Source organism: Moschus berezovskii, chromosome 1 (genome assembly GCF_049115385.1).
Source record: "Moschus berezovskii isolate FMDL1 chromosome 1, NW_MosBer_1.0, whole genome shotgun sequence".
Classification (NCBI taxonomy): Eukaryota; Metazoa; Chordata; class Mammalia; order Artiodactyla; family Moschidae; genus Moschus; species Moschus berezovskii.
This window is the reverse complement of record NC_142460.1, coordinates 108,638,349-108,655,910: the sequence shown is the minus strand read 5'-3', so window position 1 is coordinate 108,655,910 and position 17,562 is coordinate 108,638,349. Positions and strand designations below refer to the sequence as shown.

The 17,562-nt window shown below is 37.3% G+C and overlaps 2 protein-coding genes across 3 annotated transcripts in view; one reads left to right on the top strand and one right to left on the bottom strand.

The window, feature by feature from the left end:
• Positions 1 to 5,221: 5,221 nt before the first annotated feature.
• Positions 5,222 to 17,136, top strand: TTC14 (tetratricopeptide repeat domain 14). 2 transcript variants are annotated; one of them, XM_088838871.1, is made up of 12 exons: positions 5,223 to 5,545; positions 5,995 to 6,119; positions 6,219 to 6,418; positions 7,327 to 7,411; positions 7,502 to 7,631; positions 7,930 to 8,085; positions 8,509 to 8,580; positions 8,984 to 9,103; positions 9,209 to 9,331; positions 11,547 to 11,664; positions 12,578 to 12,687; positions 13,502 to 17,136. In XM_088838871.1, exons 1-12 carry the CDS (start codon positions 5,385 to 5,387, stop codon positions 14,415 to 14,417), a joined length of 2,316 nt encoding a protein of 771 aa, XP_088694997.1. In that variant the 5' UTR covers positions 5,223 to 5,384; the 3' UTR covers positions 14,418 to 17,136. The 2 variants fall into 2 exon arrangements, 1 of the variants encoding a protein (XP_088694997.1); XR_016038066.1 differs by lacking the exon at positions 13,502 to 17,136 and having other exon boundaries at positions 5,222 to 5,545; positions 11,547 to 12,134.
• The window catches only part of CCDC39 (coiled-coil domain 39 molecular ruler complex subunit), a 57,260-nt gene continuing 56,833 nt past the window's right edge, over positions 17,136 to 17,562 (bottom strand). The window contains exon 20 of the mRNA XM_088838869.1: positions 17,136 to 17,391. Within this exon, the coding sequence (XP_088694995.1) occupies positions 17,238 to 17,391 (154 nt within the window). The 3' untranslated portion in view covers positions 17,136 to 17,237. The remainder of the gene's footprint in view (positions 17,392 to 17,562) is intronic.

Genomic DNA, 17,562 nt, shown 5'->3' with positions numbered 1-17,562 from the left:
TTGAAAATATTTTTAATGGTCAAACCTAAAACCAAACAAATTAATTCAAGAAATGAAAAAAAGGGTCAACTTTCTATGCCCAACTTGAAAAGCCCCATATGCAGGACTAGTTTCTCCTAGAAGCAAAACTAGTTTCCCCATTTTCTCTCCTCACTTCCTCCAGTCCTACTTCAAAGATCCGGTATTTGGTACCCTTCAAAGCCAAAAGCATCCATCCCAGCAGAAAATGAATTGGAATACACTTGTAACTGTCAAAGGCTCAAACCCCTGCTGTGGGAGTGTTATTTGGAAACTGAAGAACAATGTTGCCTCTACATTTAACTATTACTATCACTACTCCATTCAAGGCACTAACCAAAGATGGAAAACCCCAGCCTGAGCTTCGATTACCCCTGCTTGAAATTTATTAGCATTTGATAAATGGCACTCTTGACAACATTGCTTATCCTCTAAAAGCAGTTACTTTTTTCCTATTTTCATGGCCATATCACAGCAGTTTTAGATGTTCAAAATATGGGGTAGTAATTCTGATGGAATTAGGAAGAGGAGTGTTGCTATTTAGTTGCTAAGTCATATCCAACTCCTCTGCAACCCCATGGACTGTAGCCTGCCAGGCTCCTCTGTCCATGGAATTTCCCAGGCAAGAATACTGGAGTGGGTTGTTTCATCCTTCTCCAGGAGCTCTTCCCCAGCCAGGGATCGAACTCATGTGTCCTGCACTGGCAGGGAGATTTTTTTACCACTGAGACACCAGGGAAGCCCAAGAAGAGTAGCAAGATCCAACTGCAATGTTACTCAAGAATGGCTTTATAAGGGGACATTCTCAGAGTAGGTGCCACATCTGCTTCTTAGCCACTAGCTTCTCAGTCCCTCCAGAGATAATTAGATCCTTAATAACAGATCAACTCTAACTAAAATCACATACCTTATTTATCATAATGTCCATATAGTTTCTTTTTAGAAATCAGTTTTCCTTTTCAGTGACAGCACCCCCTTTCCTAAAAATAGCCATTGTCTGAAGTTGTAGCTATTTGTAAGGCCTCCTCAGGCAGCCATTTTGCTTTTTTGCATTTCTTTTCCATGGGGATGGTCTTGGTCCCTGTCTCCTGTACAATGTCACGAACCTCCGTCCAGAGTTCATCAGGCACTCTATCTATCAGATCTAGTCCCTTAAATCTATTCCTCACTTCCACTGTATAATCATAAGGGATTTGATTTAGGTCATATCTGAAAGGTCTAGTGGTTTTCCCTACTTTCTTCAATTTAAGTCTGAATTTGGCAATAAGGAGTTCATGATCTGAGCCACAGTCAGCTCCTGGTCTTGTTTTTGCTAACTGTATACAGCTTCTCCATCTTTGGCTGCAAAGAATATAATCAATCTGATTTCAGTGTTGACCATCTGGTGATGTCCATGTGTAGAGTCTTCTCTTGTGTTGTTGGAAGAGGGTGTTTGCTATGACCAGTGCGTTCTCTTGGCAAAACTCTATTAGCCTTTGCCCTGCTTCATTTCGTGCTCCAAGGCCAAATTTGCCTGTTACTCCAGGTGTTTCTTGACTTCCTACTTTTGCATTCCAGTCCCCTAGAATGAAAAGGACATCTTTTTTGTGTGTTAGTTCTAAAAGGTCTTGTAGGTCTTCATAGAACTGTTCAACTTCAGCTTCTTCAGCATTACTGGTTGGGGCATAGACTTGGATTACTGTAATATTGAATGGTTTGCCTTGGAAACGAACAGAGATCATTCTGTCGTTTTTGAGATTGCATCCAAGTACTGCATTTTGGACTCTTTTGTTGACCATGATGGCTACTCCATTTCTTCTAAGGGATTCCTGCCCACAGTAGTAGATATAATGATCATCTGAGTTAAATTCACCCATTCCAGTCCATTTTAGTTCACTGATTCGTAGAATGTCGACGTTCACTCTTGTCATCTCCTGTTTGACCACTTCCACTTTGCCTTGATTCATGGACCTAACATTCCGGGTTCCTATGCAATATTGCTTTTTACAGCATTGGACCTTACTTCTATCACCAGTCACATCCACAACTGGGTATTTGTTTCGCTTTGGCTCCATCCCTTCATTCTTTCTGGAGTTATTTCTCCACTGATCTCCAGTAGCATACTGGGCACCTACCGACCTGGGGAATTCCTCATTCAGTATCCTATCATTTTGCCTTTTGATACTGCTCACGGGGTTCTCAAGGCAAGTATACTGAAGTGGTTTGCCATTCCCTTCTCCAGTGGACCACATTCTGTCAGACCTCTCCACCATGACCCGTCCGTCTTGGGTGGCCCCACATGTCATGGCTTAGTTTCATTGAGTTAGACAGGGCTGTGGTCCATATGATCAGATCAACTAGTTTTCTGTGATTATGATTTCAGTGTGTCTGCCCTCTGATGCCCCCTCGCGAAACCTACCGTCTTATTTGGGTTTCTCTTACCTTGGTCGTGAAAAATCTCTTCACAGCTGCTTCAGCAAAGTGCAGCCACTGTACCTTACCTTGGACGAGGGGTATCTCCTCAAGGCCGCCCCTCCTGACCTTGAACATGGAGTAGCTCCTTTCGGCCCTCCTTTGCCCGCGCAGCCACCTCCTCTTGGATGTGGGACAGCTCCTCTCGGCCACCGTCCTGACCACCTGACCTGCCTCTTGAGAAACCTGTATGCAGATCAGAAAGCAACAGTTAGAACTGGACATGGAACAACAGACTGGTTCCAAATAGGAAAAGCAGTATGTCTAGGTTGTATATTGTCACCCTGCTTATTTAACTTATATGCAGAGTACATCATGAGGAACGCTGGGCTGGAAGAAGCACAAGCTGGAATCAAGATTGCTGGGAGAAATATCAATAACCTCAGATATGCAGATGACACCACCCTTATGGCAGAAAGTGAAGAGGAACTAAAAAGCCTCTTGATAAAAGTGAAAGAGAAGACTGAAAAGTTTGGCTTGAAGCTCAACATTCAGAAAATGAAGATCATGGCATCTGGTCCCATCACTTCATGGGAAATAGATGGGGAAACAGTGGAAATAGTGTCAGACTTTATTTTTTTGGGCTCCAAAATCACTGCAGATGCTGATTGCAGCCAGGAAATTAAAAGACGCTTACTCCTTGGAAGGAAAGTTATGACCAACCTAGATAGCATATTAAAAAGCAGAGACATTACTCTGCAAACCAAGGTCCGTATAGTCAAGGCTATGGTTTTTCCCGTGGTCATGTATGGATGTGAGAGTTGGACTGTGAAGAAAGCTGAGCGCCGAAGAATTGATGCTTTTGAACTGTGGTGCTGGAGAAGACTCTTGAGAGTCCCTTGGACTGCACGAGATCCAACCAGTCCATTCTAAGGGAGATCAAGCCTGGGTGTTCATTGGAAGGACTGATGCTAAAGCTGAAACTCCAATACTTTGGCCACCTCATGGGACGAGTTGACTCACTGGAAAAGAGTCTGATGCTAGGAGGGATTGGGGGTAGGAGGAGACGGGGACGACAGAGAATGAGATGGCTGGATGGCATCACCTACTCGATGGACATGAGTTTGAGTGAACTCCGGGAGTTGGTGATGGACAAGGAGGCCTGGCATGCTGTGATTCATGGGGTCGCAAAGAGTCGGACACGACTGAGCGACTGAACTGAAGTTGTAGCTTAACACAAGTCAGTCTGTACCACTGATTATAAACTTTCCTGATGTGCTCCTCAGTGGCTTGAAAGTTATTATCTTTTAAAGGTACATTCATTGTTTCATTTTCTGAAGTTTCAATAAACTGTTTACCTATTTGCCTGGGATTTTACCAAAATAGTGTGGAGGCATTCACTATATTCTGAGTGGATCTTCTATCCAGGTGGTGAGAGGGCAAACTAATTTTCCAAATATACAAAGCTGAAGATGTGGCAGAATAACCACTGCTATTTATTTTTGTTCAAGAGCACCATACTAAACTACACGATTTAAGTAGTAGAGAAGTTGATATATTTTAATAAAACAAAGTCACATTATTTTAATATTAAAGACAGGCCTTCTATACGATAAAAAATACTTTCTCCAGCAACTCTGCTGGTGAAGATCTATTCAGTGGTTGGTTGAAATTCTAACTCTAGCATTTTGCCAGCTGGTGATATTGAGCAATATACTGAGAGTCTCTGGGCTTGTTTCCTCAGTACAGCGGCTAGGATCCAAAATCAGTAAGTGTGGGGGAGGGGGTGAGAGCCTGTCGTAATTATCTTCGAAAAATCACTTGAACTACACAGTAAACCTTATGGGCACTAAATTTTGAGAAAACAGTTAAACCAAAACAAATAAAAAGGAATGTATATATACATTTGGGGCTTCCCAAGTAGCTGCGGCTGCTGCACCTAAGTCGCTTCAGTCGTGTCCGACTCTGTGCGATCCCATAGACGGCAGCCCACCAGGCTCCCCCTTCCCTGGGATTCTCCAGGCAAGAACACTGGAGTGGGTTGCCATTTCCTTCTCCAATGCATGAAAGTGAAAGTGAAGTCGCTCAGTCGTGTCCGAATCTGTGCGCTAGTGGGTAAAAAAATCCGCCTGCCAACACAGGAGAGGGGGTTCGACCCCTGCGTGGGGAAGATCCCTGAAGAAGGAAATCGCAACCCACTCCAGTATTCTTGCCTGGAAAATTCCATGGCCAGAGGAGCCCGGAGGGCTACAGTCCCTTGGGTCGCAAAAAAAGTCCGACACGACTTAAAAACTAAAGAACAAAACAAAATATGCATTATGTCTAGGCACTAAGGACATTCTGGTTTTAACTCTAAAATCACTAATAGTGAACAGGGTACGGCTAGAAAACACAACTCCAGTGTTTAATAAATGTTAATGTTCTTCCTTTCTTCTGCCCTACAGCCAGCCTAATAGGACGTCTCCAAGAGCAGTCGTTTTAATGCGGTGATGTCTGAGGCATACTTATCCAGCGATAACTCCAAGGTAAGAAACTTTGTAACCGTTCAGGGTTCTCTGCCTGACACTGGCACTTAGAAGCGCCTCGCTAAACACAAGGATGAATTATTATTTACCACAGATTAGAGCTTGGGCCATTTCAATGTAATAACACCTCAGAAATTTTAAAACGAAAATTTGTTACACACTTCACTACCTCAGAGCCACAGCCTGCCCTTAGCTCCGTAAAAGCGTGCCCCAATCCTCCCGGCTTCCGTAATCTCGCTCAATTTCGCGATACCAAAACTGCGCTCCGCAGCACCGCCGCTGGGGGCGGTTCCAGAACACTTCCGGGAGGCCACTCTGGAGGTGTCTGTGATGTGTGCTTCCGGCGGCTTCCAGGCCGCTTTCTCAGCTTCCACGACAACGGCCTGAAGTAGTGGGCACCGAACCGGGGGCTGGCAGCCCACTGACCTTTGGTCACGACAGTCTCTAGTCATGGACCGAGACCTCTTGCGGCAGTCACTAAATTTCCACGGCCCGTCTTTGCTCTCCCTGCTCCGGAGCGAACAGCAGGACAACCCGCACTTCCGGAGCCTCCTGGGGTCGGTGGCCGACCCTGCCCGGGGTCCGCCGGGCCAGCAGCAGTTACCGGGCAGGTAATGGGACCGCGGCGCCGCTGCGAGACGGGACAGGGGACGCAGCTCCGCAGTCCGGCTGCTGAGCCGAGGCTGTGAGCACGTGAGGACTGCGGCGCCGGTTTCAAGGGCAGGATGGAGGAGGGTACCTTCTCCCTGGTGTGGGCAATGCGGGTTGTGGGTTGAACTTTTAAATCTAGTACTGCCAGCAGAGGCGCGGATTCTTTGGCTAAAATCCTTTGGGCTTGTGTATATCTGGAACAGCGCGGCTGTTTTTAAGTTTCCGCGCCCTCCATCTACAGACTGGCGTATGAGGGGATCCCTGGTTAATACTTTTTTCGGAGGATGTGTGGCCAAGAGCTTAGAATAGTCACTCACGGTTGGGCGATGAAAGCAGAGCGCAGAAGCTTGTACGTACTAAAAAGTTTTGCGGAAAAACCAGTTTTCATAAATTTTGTTTTCTTTTTAAGAAAAGAGAGGAGAGTTGACAACATTGAAATACAAAAATTCATTTCCAAAAAAGCGGATCTGCTTTTTGCACTTTCCTGGAAATCAGATGCACCTACAACTGCTGAAGTTAGTGAAGACAATGATGGTGTGTTTAGTCTTAACATTGTTGCGTTTTGGTTTAACAGCACTTTGATGAAGCAGTACACAGAGCTGTTGTTAGTAATTTTGTTACTTATTTTTTCAGATTATTATGCAGTCATGCCACCGTTAGAGCAATTCATGGAGATACCTAGTATGGACCGGAGAGAGCTGTTTTTTCGAGATATTGAGCGTGGTGATATAGTTATTGGAAGAATTAGTTCCATTCGGGAATTTGGGTTTTTCATGGTGTTGATTTGTTTAGGCAGTGGCATTATGAGAGATATATCCCACTTAGAAATCACAGTAAGTTACTCACCTTTTAGTTATTTGATTGTTTTTGATAAAAATGTCATCTCAGTGCAAAAATTATATCTTTTCATCCAGCTGTAATTAAGTGTACTCTGCAGACCTAGTTTTGAGAATTAATTTTTTATAGAAAAATTAAGTACTTTTTTTACTTTAAAAAAATTATTAGCAGTAATAGAATTACAGTTTCTGCCACTGTTTCTAGTTTGGGGGGTTTGGTCCTTTGGCTGGCAGAAGTGGGGTCCTTTTTTAAATGCTCAGATATTAGTGGACCTGGTGAGATTAGTTAGTAGCCTGGGTTATTTCTTCTAGCTGAAAAGTCTTTAATTATTTGTATTCAGCATTAGATACTTGCGTGTGGATAATTTAGAAACAAATTCCTGTCTTATGTGTATATTTCCAATAATTAAGTGATTTGTACATCATGATATTTTGCCCAAGGTGAATAGATCTAAATTTGAAATACACTAAGTTGCTTTAATTTGAAAGGTTTGATATTGTCTATTAAGGCAGATAGGGAAGAAAACCAGAAGATACCGCAAACTCGATAACACACCTAAACCTAGAAGAATTCACATTTCATTTTCTTTGGAAGTCTCCTACTTTCTGGATACATTTTAGTTTTATATTTAATAAGCAAAAACTATCTTTTTGTTTCATCATGCATACTTATATTCAGTTTCTAAAACTAATTGCAAGTTTCATGAGAGTTTAGCTTTGACTTGAACCAGAAAACTTTTTATTTATGTTTGGGCACAGAAATTTAAATTTAGACTCTAGGGTGCTAGTTATTTTCTTAATATTCCTGTCAAGTCTTAGCTGTTTACACTGAACTGCTAGAATAAAAGAAGACACTCTCTCTGAAGAATAGAATGTCTAGTATTTTACAGTGCTTCTCATTGCAGGCTCTATGTCCAGTAAGAGAGGTGCCGTCAATCAGTAGCCATGGGGATCCTTTATCATATTACCAAACTGGTGACATCATTCGAGGTGATCAGTTTCCTCATGTTAGTAACTGTGGTCATGTTTATGTTAGTTTGCATTGCTTTGCTAATCAACTTAATTTTCTTATTTTTTAAGCTGGAATCAAGGATATTGACAGATACCATGAAAAGCTTGCAGTGTCTCTATATAGCTCATCTCTTCCACCACACCTATCTGGTATTAAATTAGGTGTAATTAGTTCTGAAGAACTTCCTTTGTACTACAGGTAATTTTATCTACATTGTCTCAACAAATTAATTGCAAAACAGTTTCTTGGCTAAAAAATTGCAAATTTTGCCCAACTTCTAACAAGAAAGTAGAATTCTAATTTCTCTTATTTCAAAATACTCTAATTTTATTTTTTTAACCCATAAATTTTATTTTTTTAACCCAAAAATGGTCTGAGTATTTAAATCCCATATAATAATGTTATTTCCATAATGAAAACGGGACACGCTGTTTAATTGTGTTAATCGTCTTAATCATCTTTATATTTTGTGATTTTTTTTTTTTTTTTTTTTAAGGAAAAGCGTTGAACTAAATAGCAATTCTTTGGAATCCTATGAGAATATCATGCAGAGTTCTTTGGGATTTGTTAATCCAGGAGTAGTTGAATTCCTTTTAGGAAAACTAGGAATAGATGAATCTAATCCACCATCTTTAATGAGAGGCCTTCAAAGGTATAGTAAATCAGTATTGTTCTGTTAAGTGGTGAGGTCTGTGGTGCTGATGTGACAAGCTGCATAACTGAAGAATATAGTTGATTATCCTAAGCTTGGTGGCAGCAATATGCCAAAGTTTGAATGAACTAGGCTGACCCCTTCTCCTTCTAGAGTGGAGTCTTATCAGTGATTGATGTCTGCCGTGTGACCAGGTAGATACAGAAAAAATTTATAAGTTGCAGAAAATTTGTAAGAATTTTACATATATGCTAAAGGAAAATACTTTTTAATAATAATAGTCATTCCTGAGAGTTCAAAAATTTTGCATTATAAATGGGAATACAAATTTCTTGCTTGAGATTCAGTTTTTATCTGTCAGGTAAAGTGAGATGTAGTTACCCAAAAAAGTATTTACAGTTTGACTTTTATTTTCTTCAATAGCAAAAATTTCTCTGAGGATGATTTTGCTTCTGCATTAAGAAAGAAGCAGTCTGCATCATGGGCTTTAAAATGGTATGAGATTTTTGTCACTCAACAATTGCATTTAACCTAACAGGTTAAGTTAAGGCAAGCATGCTTATGTCATCTTTAAGACACAATTTGTTTATAAATGAATTTAAGTGATACCTTTTTGAGATTAGCTTTTTTATAGATATAAATGCTACTATGTTGTAAACTTTAAAGATTTACATTTTAGCCAATATTTTTTTAATTTTGTTAAAAAGGAATTAATATATTGATATCTGGATTTCACAAATATTTGTTATGAAATGATCTAAAGACTGTTTCTTAGTTATACTGAGAATATTGAAGACTAGTAACTAATTTGGTTTGCTTTAAAATTTTATTTATGTTAACATTTTGTTTGGATATTCTATGAAATATTTGTTATGTATGCTTTAAAATATATTTTTAGTGTGAAGATTGGAGTTGATTATTTTAAGGTTGGACGCCATGTGGATGCTATGAATGAATACAATAAGGCTCTGGAAATAGACAAACAAAATGTGGAAGCTTTGGTAGCTCGTGGAGCATTGTAAGTGGATCATGGGTTTTGAGGAATATTGACAAGATAAATGTATATAAGATTTATGAATAGCTCACAAGATAAATTCCTCTTAATTTTGTCTCATATCTATAGATATGCAACAAAAGGAAGTCTGAACAAAGCAATAGAAGATTTTGAACTTGCACTGGAAAACTGTCCAACTCACAGAAATGCAAGAAAATACCTCTGCCAGACACTTGTAGAAAGAGGAGGGCAGTAAGTCTCAGATTTGTTTAATAGTAGAAATCTAATATTTAATAGCCAACTACTATAAAATCTTGAACTTAAAGAAATAGCATCTTTGACTTAGTTCAGATATCTCTTAGTTTCAGTTTTGATTGAAAATGTTTTTTAAATATAGTCCTTTTTACATTTTCTGGTCCTTTTATCCTTCCTATTACTTACTTTCTTCATGATTGGAGATATTTTAGTGTCTTGAGTTCACTGTTCTGATTATGTATTTTAATACATAGAAAGTTAATAGGTAAATCTTATCCTGGACACACACCAAAAGTTTTTATTTAATAGAGAGAAATTTCTAACTCATTTCATCATTCTAGTAATTATAATGCCAGAAATATAAATTGAGAACTCTGTAGTTCATTGTACATAAGATTTCCCTGTTGTAGTCAACTTATTGCTCTACTTTGTCTAATAAAATCCATGAACTTAGATTAAAATGAAGAGCAAAACATTAAGAACAAACCCTGTAACCTATATTATACTGTCTTGAGATACTGGCATAGTACTTGGCGTAATGACTAACAGACTAGTCTAATTTATAAAATATTTTGAAGGAATATAATACTTTTAATATAAATAACTTGGTAACAGCCTGCTTTAATAATTAAGGGCGAGCATCTTTTTTGCTATCATTTTTTCTTAAATAGAATCATTCCTTTTCTGCTTCATGAATTTGCCCGATCATTACAGTTTGTATGATCATTTCAGAACTCCATATAAATGAAATTTTGCAGTGTTTGTTTTTAACTGATAAGAACTTCTGCTTGGACTCAAGTGATTGGAGCAGCTTTTTTCTTTCTTACATAGCTATAACTGTGCTTAGTCATTCAGTTGTGTCCAACTCTTTGCAACCTTATGGATTGTAGCCTGCCAAACTCCTCTGCCCATGGGGATTCTCCAGGCAAGAATACTGGTGTGGGTTGCCATGCCCTGCTCCAAGGGATCTTCCCAACCCAGGGATCAGACCCAGGTCTCCTGCATTGCTGGCAGATTCTTTACTGTCTGAGCCACCAGGGAAGCCCCTAGGTACATAGCTAGTGCCTACTTACATGTGGTTGTCCTACTATTCACATACTCGTGATTTTTAGCTCTGTGAACGGCAACACCATCTATTTGGTAATCCAGTCCAGAAATCTTGATCGTCTTTAGCTGTTCCTTCCTCCCCTCATCCTATCTGACACAGAAGTGATTGCATTGAAACCACTGGGTTTATTCATTTGTTTTACAGTGAATACCTTTTCCTGCTTTCTAAAAACTGAAAATATTGTGCAAAATCCTTTCACTGATCTGTGTCTAAACTTTCTAATTCTGATATTTCACAACATAGACTTGTGAGCATCATCTAATAATGATGATTATTATCCTTTCTGCAGGCTGGTTGTGATATTTGTGCCTTGGTATTTGTGATTTTAACAATGAATTTTCTGGGAAAATTTTTCTGTAGAAAGGAAAACTCTTCATAAACTACTAGGAAAAGCCAGTCTACATAATTCTGTGCTAAAGTTCAAGATCATACTAAATTTCAGAGGATATCAATTGATAGTGTGTTTTCACAAATTATATTAAAATGCCACTGCTTGACCTGCAATATGGCTTTAGTTATCAGTAATGAATTCCTGTTTGTTTTTTGTTTAATTGAGATATAGTTGACACATAACTTTATGTTAGCTTCAGGTTATGTTCAACATAGGATTCAATTTATGTATATATTGTGAAGAGTTGACCGTTGTGTCTGCTAACATTCATCATCACACAGTTATGTTTTTTTTTTCTTGTGATGAGAACTTTTAAGATGTACTCTTTTTGCAACTTTCGAATATACAGTATGGTACTAACTATAATCACCATGCTGTATATTACATCCTCAGGTTTTTATTTTATGCCTGGAAGTTTATAAAATGAATCATTTTCACCCATTTTACCAACCCCACCTCCAGCAACCACCAGTCTGTTCTCTGTATCTTTGAGTTCAGTTTCTCTGATTTGTTTTATATGGTTTTATATTGTCTTTTACAACAATACTAACAAAAAAATAGCAGAAGCACAGTATTTAAGTATTGTTCAGTTTGGAAAATAATTTGCTAAATATAGTTTTTCCCTAATGAACTCACATAAGCTTCTGCCCTATATGCATATTTGAGAACTTCTAATTTTTACCAAAAAAGCTAAATTTTCCTTTCGAATTTAGGTTAGAAGAAGAAGAAAAGTTTTTAAATGCTGAAAGTTACTATAAGAAAGCTTTGGCTTTGGATGAAACTTTCAAAGATGCAGAGGATGCTTTGCAGAAGCTTCATATATATATGCAGGTGATTCTTTATTTCCTCTTAGAAATGTAGTCATTTTTAAGATTAATGCCCAAACTTAGCTTTCTTCTAGGGAAACTATTCTAAATCACTTAATTATGGCATGAAAAGTTTTTTAGATACAGCTTTTCTTAATTGCATTTGACATTACTTCATAGTTTTGTTGAGAAAATTCCCATTGCCTGTTTGGTATGCAGTTGTCCTTGTAGAATTGTCCTTGTAGTGAGCTTTCCTGATGGTTACAAAATTCAGTATTATTACTGTAATTGAACTAATTATAAAAACCATTCTGAAAAATATTTTAAACTGTCTTTTCCTGTAATACTGATGATGATGTTTTCTCATGCATTTTCTTCTGAATTGGACCATTGCTGCTGTGTCTGACATCTGGTGCTGCTCATCCCCATCCTCAAACTGGAAAATGATTTCTTATGTAACCATGCATCCAACTGGGCTGTGCTATTTTTTAAATGGTTTGTATTTGAACATGGTGATTCCCCTCTCAACTCACCATATTGGGATTTCTTCCTTTGAATTTTATTTATAAAATTTGTGTCCTGTTTCAATTTTTAATGGTTTTTTTTTAAATATATATATATTTTTTTTCATGTATTTTATTTTTTCTGTTTCTTGGACTCTGGGTCATGGGTATCAATGCGATGGCTTCCCTTTTTTTTCATGGAATACCAACTGCAATATGGTCCTCAATACTGTTCTGGCTGTTCAATGATTAATGCCAAATACCTGTGATTAATTTTTATATGTTAAAAATGCTTTTTCAATGCTGGATATATGGTGATTTGGGTATACCACATTTGGTTTCTGGTTGGGGGGTGGGTTGGTCTTTTGAAAACTGAATTTTATATATTCTGCTATTTTTAACGTGTGGTTTTTTCCGATATCTGGGTTCTAAAAGAAATCTTTGGAATTAAGAGAAAAACAAGCTGAAAAGGAAGAAAAGCAGAAAACAAAGAAAATAGAAACAAGTGCAGAAAAGTTGCGTAAGCTCTTAAAAGAGGAGAAAAGGTAAACTATAATATTCAGTATTTTTAAACTTAAAGCAAGTACTCAGTTGAACCAAAGTGCCATTTGGGAGATAAAGTAAGTAAAAAATTAAAGTGTTTCAAGTCATAATCAATGATTTTTAGCAAGTATGTGTACCATAAATTTTTCTGTAAAAGAGATAAAGCAAAGTAGAATGGATGGCTAGAAATCTGCCCAAAAAATACAAAAACAAAAAAATAGAATTAAAATGTTATTTTAATTATCTATATTTTAGGGAGAAATGTTTCAGAATTAGAGCAGTAGTTCTCAACTGTGTGTTGTTTCCCATGGAACATTTTTGGTTTTCATAACTGGTAGGTGCTACTGGCATCTAGTGAACAGAGGTCAGAGATGCTGCTAAACTTAAACAGTGATATAGAATTTCCCCACTACCACCCTACCCTCCCAGCAAAGAGTTATTTGGCCAAAAATGTTAATAGTCCTGAGGTGGTAAAACCATGACCTAGACGTAGCCAAATGTAAAACTTCAGTTTTCTCCTTTATGTATTCAGATGGTCTTAAATTTTTAAGGTAACTTTAGAAATGTCACTGTGTATTTCAAAAATGATGGATTTGCTTACGGTGACAATTGTCTACACAAGTATTTTTTCCCAAAAGTCACAAATAATGGTAAAATTGGATATTGTAGTAAAAACTAAACTTATTGCTATAATTCTTATATAAGCCGCAAACTTTTCTGAAATCTTTAAAGAGAATAAAATAGAACTAAAATCTTTATGGGTAATTAAACATTTTTATACTCAACATATCTGATGAGTTAACTACATTTTTTTAGGCTAAAGAAAAAAAGAAGAAAATCAACTTCTTCTTCGAGTGTTTCTTCTGCTGATGAATCAGTTTCTTCTTCATCATCCTCTTCATCTTATGGTCACAAAAGGCATAAGAAACATAAGAGGAACCGCTCAGAGTCTTCTCGAAGTTCTAAAAGGCATTCAGCTAAGGCATCCTCAAATCAGATAGATCAGAATAAGAAAGATGAGTGCTTCCCAGTTCCAGCTAATCCGTCAGCGTCTTTTCTTAACCAAAAACAAGAAGTGGAAAAACTATTGGAAAAGCAGGATAGGTTACCATATCAAAAGAAACAGGTAAAAGAAAAAGATAAATGTTCTTTCTCATCATCTTCTGTTGAAATTCCGGATGATTTTGGAGGTAGGTCTGAAGATCCAAGAGATTTTTATGATAGCTATAAAACTCAGGCAGGTAGTAGTAGAACAGAAAAGCCATATAAATCAGAAAGACATTTTTCCAGTAGAAGAGATTCCTCAGATTCTTTTTATAGGAATTCAGAGGATAAGGTAAAAATGTATGGTTATAGAAGATTGGAAAAAGATACAGAAGGAAGAAAAGAGCACTATAGAAAGTGGGAGCCAGGTTCCACGAGACATGCTACTTCACCAGCAAGCTCAGACTACTCTTGGAAGTCAGGAGAAAAATATAAGAAATCCACTTACTCTGGATCACGAGATCTAAGTAGACATGAGCAAAGATATCAATTAAATAAAAATCAAGGAGAGTGTGAAAGAGAGGGTAATTACGAGGAGGATATTAAAACAGAGGTTCAGGGAGAGGGACTCAATAGCAAAGACCATTCAGAAGGTGGAGTTAAAAAAAATTTACCTCAAAATTTACTCAATATATTTAATCAGATAGCTGCATTTGAAAAAGAAAAAGGAAATAAGCCAAAAAACTAATATGCCAAGGTTATCCTCAACATTACACTAAAGACTTTTAATAAAATATTTGGATCTTTTAGTAATACAGTCCAGTGCAGAAATCTCTGCTCCCATGGTTATTTTATTTGTAGACATTATGGAAATCAGTTGCTTTTTATAGCAGTTCTCAAGGTATATTTGTTTCAGTTATAGGTCTCCTTTTCATAGCTTGATTTTTTTTTTAATGTGTGTATGTTATGTACAGTTATTTCTTATTCTGATGATTTAAACTTCTTCACCTAAAGATAACTCTCAAAGTATTGTCTCTTCATTGTACTATGGTATGTTAGAATTCCTCAGGTTCACCTTATCCTGCTGTTTGAGAAAATATTAAATTTGTGCATTGGAACACTTGGATCATTTTTATCAAAAATTATTTCATTCTGTTAAAAGCTCTTGACTTTCTAAAGAGATTATTTGAATGTTAAATACCAGTTTATAATCATTAATTGTTTAAAGGTGAATTTTCTTGCATAACATTTTTAAATGGTAGACAGATATGTGTCTTGTCTAATTGACCTCTAAAGCCTGATTTAATTAAAATGATTTATGTACCAGATGTTTAAAAGTACTTTAGGAATAAAGCCATGAAAGTTGAATAGGGGCCCATTTTGCTCATCTCTCTTTTTTTTCTTTCTTGCTTGCAGTATAGCCCTAAGAAATTTCTTTAAATATTGACAAGACCATACATTCCAGGCAAGAATAGATCAGAGTAGGAAAGAGTCCTCTTAGCACCAGCAGCAGTGGCAAGTGAAGCACACTATAAATCTGGTCTTCCACTAAGGGAAAGGAGGTTAGGAAACTGTCCTAGTATTGCAAATGTCCAGTTGAGTGTCTTTTTTGATAGCCTAGAGCTGGCTTGCATTTCTGCTTTTCTTCCTAAGAGTCTGAATAAATGATTCAGCTGACAGAACCTGGACTTACTCAGAATTAATTTCAGCAACTAGAGCTGAAGAAGGAAGGAACTTGGATCATAATAATTCTTCCCAAATTATTAAAAACAGTATAGATGAGAATAGAGATGGGTATACATAGGAGTCATAGGTGTTTAGAATCTCATAGGCTTTAGAATCTTTCCAATTCATGATGACACTGGATGGGTGCGTTGAAGGGTAGCGAGTATCCCCCTTACAAATGTCTAAGTAACAGAATGCTAGCAGAAGAAGACACTTAGTTCTTGTTCTGTCTCAATTCTTGTCAGCAATAAAATACCAAAACTTAATATAACTTAACCATTCCACAAATACTGTGCTAGGCTTTGGTTGATGGCTCAATAATCGGTAGGAGCTACTGTACAATTCCAGGGCTTCCCTGATAGCTCAGTTAGTAAAGAATCCGCCTGCAATACAGGAGACTCCAGTTCAATTCCTGGGTAGGAAAGATCTGCTGGAGAAGGGATAGGCTACCCACTACACTATTCTTGGCCTGGAGAATTCCATGGACTGACTCTTTGTCAATGGGGTCACAAAGAGTCAGACATGACTGAGCGACTTTTCATTTTCACTATGCACTTGTGTGTTGGGCCCTGTGCCTTTATATAAATTACCTGATTTCAATTAACATAGATAACTTTTACTGTCTCTATATTATACATGAGAAAAAAAGCATAGAGAAGTAACTTTTCTAAGGTCACAGTACTAGTCTCTGCCTGCTTGGAATACAGTGTTTTAATACTTCAACTTCCAGGTAATTCTCTTGCAAAGTAAAATAGGGCGAAGAATGAGAATTTTGGTGAACATTCGAAGTGATGGTAAGATTAATCAGTTTTTATATTTCACAAATCTCACTGGAATAATGTTTTACAAAAAAACAAAAAAATCAGCTTTTTACCCATCTTATTTATTGGACTTAGCTGTGCCTTTTGATGCCTATTACAAGAAATGACAATAACTACTCCAGTGATCCAGAGAAACAGTTTTACTACCATTACTGCCTTTCAGAAGGAATTGCAAGTGACAGTTCTAAACAATGACAGTTTTTGTAAGAAATACTTTTTCCCAAGATTTGAAGGAGTACTCATTTAAGTATATATATTATGATACATTTATTTGAAAACTAGTTTTATAACATAGTCATACTTCACCCTCTATTCCAAAGTTCAAAGTGTTGGGCACAGGTTATGATAAAGAACTGACAGAAATAACTAATTGTTAATCTGGTAGTCTACCTTTACTGGAAATTTACAGAATTCCTATTGCAAATCTAATTACACCTGGCTTGCTTTAAATTGTTTATTAAATCAAGGAAATCTTGAAAACATATTCTTCGTTGCATCTTGAGAGCAGAATCTTCAAGATGTTTGACTTCTTTCAAGGTCAAGGTGGCCTACTTCCTAGAAATTTAAGCTCCACTGTTGTTGATAAATAGTGGTTCTCTTCCTATCAGCTGTTTTCTTGGTGGAGGGAGGGGGAGAGGTAATGCTAAAAGAAGAAACTAACAGATTTCTTCTCCCAAAGTCTGAGAAATATGTTTCTTTTAATAAATAAAACCTAATTTCAGGATCATCTAGGCTAAAATAATTTTAATAGTGTTATAAACTATATAGTACAGTAAATCTTTACAGATTTCTTCCTAAAAGATTGTTACATTAGAAGTGAGTAGTTTCATGGCTAGCATGAAGTTTTTACATTTTTCACTGGATAAAACTTTTCTCTGGTCATTTTGTATTTCTAACACTTAATCTCAGTAGGCCTCTATATCAGTATAAGGCACCCAAAAGCATAGGGTGTGATATACTATTTTAAACTTAGGAGACTTTTGGTTTTGTGTTTACAACTTGTTCAAGAGAGATTTAAAATTTTATTTTTTGGTCTTTCTGCTTTTACCAGTACTGGAGGCACTGCTAGCACTAGTTGGTCTGGAAGTGCTGCCAGTTAGTGGAGAGGCTGGGAAGTTCAGCTCTAATACTTTGATCGAAGTCTGAGAAGCAGAAGTGCTTGTACTCTTAGATGACCTAGAATAAAACCAGAATTACTGTAATGTAATTCAGAATTTTTATTTTAGTAGAGACCCCCTCATTAATTGCAAAAATGCAATAATCCCACAAGTACTTAAAGATCAAGAAAGATATACTGTTAAGAGTGCTAATAATGAATTTTAAAAGATGACCATTAATAGTATTAGG